The sequence below is a fragment of the Lygodium microphyllum genome, chromosome 30 (genome assembly GCF_053477565.2).
Source record: "Lygodium microphyllum isolate KBCC chromosome 30, Lygodium_microphyllum_v1.1.10, whole genome shotgun sequence".
Lineage (NCBI taxonomy): Eukaryota > Viridiplantae > Streptophyta > Polypodiopsida > Schizaeales > Lygodiaceae > Lygodium > Lygodium microphyllum.
Window position 1 is genome coordinate 12,819,220 of NC_141164.1, and position 6,000 is coordinate 12,825,219.

Here is a 6,000-nt window from a genome sequence, read left to right on the forward strand (position 1 = left end):
TGGACGTGCCTAAGATAAACCTTTGTAGTAACTAGATAACCCCTCTACTCATTCAGGAGTAGCAGGACAAGAAAATCCAGCTAATGAGAAGGATTCAGTCATTGTGAGTGCCAGGAAAATAATGTTCCAAGTATGACAGGTATTTTATTATGTACAACCTGAAATCATGGACAACACTTTGCGGCAGTCATCCCTTTTTAGGTCTAGGCATATCTTATGAATTCTAATACCTAATTTAGGAAAATTACTGGATGCAAGTGGAGGGGACTGTGATGTACAAATGGCTGTATCTGATTACAAGCTTGGTCCTGTTCTCAGAGTCCGGAGTCTATTAGCTGATATTGAGAAAATGGAAATTTGCTTCTCAAATTAATTGCCTTTTTCTTGGTGGTTTTTGAAGAGAACTTAAATCATCAAATGCCAGGGTAGAGCAATATAAATTATGCTGATTATGAATCATGTGCTCTATGGAGAAAATTTTACTCATTGTAGCTTGCTTAATTACCTTTTTATGTGCACATAAACATGACTAGCCTTGCTTGTGGTGTAGGTGGGTGGAGAGCTTATTGATTTTATTATCATCCTTCCTTCTACAAAAGCTGTGAAGGCTTTCAGTGGTCGTGCTCATGTTTCTGTTGGAGCCGGAATAAGTGCATCTATAGGGCCTCTTGGTAGAGCTGCCGAGGCAGACCTGCGTGTAGGAGATCGAGGGGCTGCTACATGTTACACTTACAGCTGTAGCCAAGGTTGGAGCACTCTTATTTTCTCACAAATTGACGAGTATTGTTCAAGTTCTACCAAACTTAATAGCATTCTTGATTGCCTATTTTTGCCTGATGCAGGTGCTTTTGTGGGGGTATCCTTTGAGGGTAATGTGGTAGCTGCCCGTGCTGACACAAATGCATGCTTTTATGGAGACTCCTATTTGACACCTGAGGACATACTTCTTGGCCACATTTCAACACCACGGGCAGCTGCTCCATTATATGCTGCACTGCAGGATTTATGTTCAACCATGGGACTGTAATTTACATGTGTGCTGGGATAGGGTTTGCAGGAAATGTAGGATTGCAAGTCCGTAACAGAATTGTTCCGGGCTTGATGTGTTTCTTTGTCTATACCGAAAAGGGATGTCAGGACATTAAAGCATATGATTTTAGTGTGCTATACATACGCGCCCTGTACATACAAATTTGGCTATTTGCCAAAATTGGGAAAAATGTTGATATTGTGTGCTTCACGTGTACTTAGTATTGGCTCACATGTCTATGTTTATTATAACCCTCTGGAAGTGGGCTACTCTGCAAACATTCAGAGTTCTGCACTGAAGAACTTAGAAGCAAAGGTAATGGAAACTCATCTTGACAAGGTTTGGGCTCAAGCTCTCAAGGGCTGATCTGAAAAGAGAATTTCATAATTAGTGGGCGATTCAAATGATCTCCTTTGAAGGCGACTAACGTGCAATGAAGGTAGTAAATCTTTCTGAATCTGCATGGTAGTGTGTCATTGTGACGTAACAGGTGAGTAATAATGTAATCAGAGTGGGTTAAGGCATTGTGGGAGATGAATTATTTTATACGAGGCCTGACAATATAGTTTTTAAATTAGGAGACGTGGGCTGTGATTGCAGGTTTGGGCCTACTGGGGATCCCCACGATCAATAATAGTCGTGTGCTGCAAGCTAGTTGAAGATAAAGATGCTGCATGATGTTCTCTTCGCTAATAAACGACAAACTTAGTTACTGTACGACGTAAAGTGCAAGTATTGCATCTTGAGAAGAAATATAATCGTAGGGAATGTCTATCCAGACATCATATGGAAGTGTGATATCGTGAGGTAGAAGCATGAGATCGTTTACCTTCCCGCATAGCGAAGATTGTGATGAAGAAACATAAACATAGAATAGTATACCACGTGTAGCACGATAGAGTGGTAACGCTGTGGCTTACGAAAAGAAACAAAGTCTGCAATCTGCGCCAATGAAATCGAGCTACCTGGCCCGTTTGCAGCGCCTTGTCCAACGACTTCAGTCTGCGCTGCGCCTGCAGGCTCCACCTCCTCACTCCAACTCTGCGCCTGTTGTACTCCGTTCCCCCAGCCTTGTCTTCCTCTCCAACCTTCCCACCTCTGATATTCCAACTCCGTGCCTCCAACCGCTACTTGAAAATCGTGCACTCCACAGTCGCAGCTGTCCCAGCAGATGCCTTGTTTGGCAAGCGCTATAGAATGCCATATGCTTCATACCAACATCCATTATGCTTGTTGCTTCCTCATTGGCCCCGAGAGGATGATGGAGATAAAGTACCTTTGCCAACGTAAGAGCGTTTAGCTGCACCTTGCTCGCGACTCCACACCACATTACAAACACATTGGACATCGACGACTCCACCATTAGGAAATATTGCCACTTCACAAGTAACAAAGCTTAGGCTAAGAAACTAAATCAAAAGTATGGCAACCCATTACAATAAGAAATTTAGGAATGGGAAGTGCTCGAGTTTAAGTTTGGCAAACCTTGAACCATTGTTGCAAGTTAATTATTTGCAGTTGAACCTTCATGCACTCCAACTCAACCCTCTCATGTCTAGCAACAAATGTGCCCATGCCATGCTCTAGGAACATGCCAAATCCCTCAAGTGAAGTAGTCATGCTCTAGGGACATGCCAAATCCCCCAAGTGAAGTAGTAGACTTTGACTATTTATTTTGCCCTTGAACTGCTTGGCCAATGGAGGGACTAGATAAGACATCATCCACATTGTTCTCACCCACTCTAAAGGGAGTAGAATCAGGAACAACGATGCTCCCAATGACTTCAACATCCTCATCTTAAATAGTGGTACCTCTTGGAGGTGCTACATCATCCTCCTTTTGTGAGTGGTTTTCCTCATTCATAGCTAATGACACCATCTTTGGCGCAACAAAGTCCTCCCCAGAGAAGTCGCCTTGCAAGGTACTAACATTCGGAGTGTTGTTGAGTGGGGCAAACATCCTCAAGAAAAACTCATGCCTTGAAGGCTCGGATCTTGAGGTCGACTTCTTCTCTCTTATGAGCATTCCCTTCATATTTTTCCACTTACTTTTACACTAGGTCTCCATAAAGTTCGTGCCGTACTTTGCATTCATGTCATGGGCTATGTTAATTGAGTGCTTTGCTTTGAAATTTCCTCTTTTTAGGGAAATTCATTTATCTTCAAAGAAGTCCAGTAAAACATTTACATATGCATAAGACCATATTTCAGAAGATTTCCTCTTTTGACCTAGTTGAGGATCTTGGTCTGATTGTTGCAACATGGTGCATGTTGACATTGAAAACAATACCATTGAAGGAATGGGCATGGTTGTTGATGCTGATACAAGAGGAGCAAGCAACATGATCAATGTAGATGATATCATGGAGGGACCGGCCAACATGGTAGGTGCAGAGGGTATCATAGAGGGTGTGAGCGACAAAGGCCTCATGCAAAAGCCAACCTTTGTAGTGGTTGCCATTATCGATATAGTAGGAGGAGGCTTAAGTAAAGCTGCATGTATAAGTGAGTGGAAAGTGGTACTGTATAGGATAATAGGAGGAGGGAATGTTTGGGAGAGTTGGAGACAAAGTCCTCGAAAGCATGTGTGTTTGACATCTGGGAGTACATTTAGAACAACTTGAAATGTTATCTATCATCTAAGTTCGTTTGTAAATGTCGAGGAGCAAACATTTATTAGAAGATGGAGAACCTCTAGGACCAAACAAAGTTATTGTTTCTCTCCATACTATGTTATGACTTTGGAACCATGAAACTCACAAATTAGGGAAACTACACGCTTTCAACATCTATCCTCTTCTATCAATAATTATGATACAGATAACTAGAGATGGATTCCATCAGGGGGGCTTGGGTTGGCACATGTGTTGGGAATAAAGGGCAATGTACTTGACCATTGGACCTGCCTGCTCGGCATTGTACTCTATGTACTATATACCTATCCAGAAAACCAAAAGAGATACGCTATTGTACCCACACATTGTATCATTCTCTCTCTCTCTCTCTCTCTCTCTCTCTCTCTCTCTCATTTGCATAACATCCACCATTGAAGCTCCATTCTCTCTTCAATCTGTGCACTTCAAACTGGTATTAGAGCTTGAGATTTAGGAGCAGGAGCTTTCATACCACCAGGGGAGCAAAGCTCGCAACCATGGCAGCTCTTGATTGAGATTTGTATTGATCTCATTTTCTTTGGCATTTATCAGGGCACCTTTGAACCTCATTAGGGTAGAGTTGGGGCATTATTGAGTGTGTCTTGAGCTCTTTTGGAAGAGTACTTCAAGCTAGAAACATGACATCCATGTCTCTTTGCTTCTTGTGAAGCATAAGCATTACCATTGCCTCTAAGCTTTAAGAGGGAGCTTAGGAGGGTCATTTGGGGAACTCCCCCCCACATTAGCATTGAGTCATTGTAGCCTTCTAGCCCTCCCAACCAACAAGACGCCATCATGCCAGCATCCATGAGTCTGTCTTAGTTTTGGACAGATTGACCACATGTCACTATTTTTCTCATAACTTGAGCTAGAAAACTCGGATTCAAATTAAAAAAAAAAATGAAAATGAAGCTCACTTCGAGCTCTACGACTTTGTAGAGGAGCTTGTGAGCTGATTTGGAGTGCATGTATGCCTAAAATTGAAAACACAGAGGCTGTTTTTTGAGAACAGTGTATACAGATCTTGGCCGGAGGCAAATCAACTCACTATCTTGATCATCTCCTTCATCATTGGCAACTCCAAGACCATTATTGGATACTTGAGAGCTCACTCTTGAGCTTGGCATTGGCATTGGGAGTGTTTTATTGAGTTTATTGGATTGTTCATAACAATTTACATGGCAACATTGACAGTTCATGCATTTTCTTGAATAGCATTGGTTGTTTGATGCTTATACATGGCTAAATGGATGCCTACTTGTCATGGGATGTTATGCCTACCATTTGGTATTGATTTGGACTTGTCTTTGGCACTGTCATTGCCATTTTGATAGTGAATTCATTGCTGTAATAGTAAGGGTTGAATGCAATTTTGTTAGTGAATGACATGCCTATTGGTTGTTGCAGGCACTATCTCAGTACTCAAAGTGATGTCTAGATGCTTATCTTGGATGTCATATGCATGGGAACAATTTTGGGAATGCTTTGAGCTTGGTTTTGAGCTTGGGACATTTTGTATTGGCTGGAAAATTACAGTTTGCAAGTACCATAATAGAGAGGGTATTTTGGATAGTTGGATGGTTCCCATTGAGGTCCTTATGTACTATTGATTTGGTACTGATCTTGTTGACATATGCTTGGACATTGGGTGCACATGCTTCATGCCTCATTTTTAGGCTGAAATAGATTAGTCTATGCAGGCATTTTGGTGCTGTTTATAGTGAACAATAGATCTTGCTGGTCAGTTTGCATCTCTTCTTGGTCACTTGTTTTTTGACAGATTTGGCTTGTCTTCTTGTCATTTGAGCTGCAATTATGGCTAGCAACAGTGACATCAATCATCTTATGCACATCAAGAAGCTTGAAGGGGCACATAACTTTGCAATTTGGCAAAAGCAATGCTACAATGTCTTGGTGCAAAAGAAATAGGTGAAGCCTATCGAGTTGAAAGGAGCACAACTAGCGGACATAGAGCAAGAGGATTGGGATGAGATGAATGAGCTAGCTCGTTCGATCATTGAGTTTTTAGTTTTCAATTCTTTGTTGTTCAACATAGAACGTCTTGATTCTACCTATGCCATTTGGAAGCGATTGGAGGAATTGTATGCTCAAAAGAATGCAATAAGTAAAGTTTATTGGCTGAAGAAATTGATGGATTTACGCATGGAGGGGACATCCATGTCTGTACACCTCAGTGAGTTTTATTCAATTTTCAGCCAGCTGCTTGCCTTGAAGTTTGATATCGATGATGAGTTCAAGACTACTTTTCTGTTATGTACTCTACCTGAAAGCTGGGATACTTTTAGGACAGCCATG

At 41.6% G+C, this 6,000-nt stretch overlaps 1 protein-coding gene across 4 annotated transcripts in view; it reads left to right on the top strand.

Annotated features, from left to right (window-relative positions):
- LOC148009558 (uncharacterized) overlaps window positions 1-1,237 on the top strand; it is a 50,725-nt gene extending 49,488 nt beyond the window's left edge. For 2 of the 4 annotated variants that reach the window (XM_087673501.1, XM_087673500.1), the window contains exons 5-6: window positions 551-746; window positions 843-1,237. In XM_087673501.1, coding sequence (XP_087529627.1) covers window positions 551-746; window positions 843-1,027 — 381 coding nt within the window. In that variant the 3' untranslated portion in view covers window positions 1,028-1,237. Of the gene's footprint in view, window positions 1-550; window positions 747-842 lie in introns of those variants that run through there. The other 2 variants (XM_087673502.1, XM_087673503.1) reach the window with 2 other exon arrangements.
- The last annotated feature ends 4,763 nt before the right edge of the window (window positions 1,238-6,000 follow it).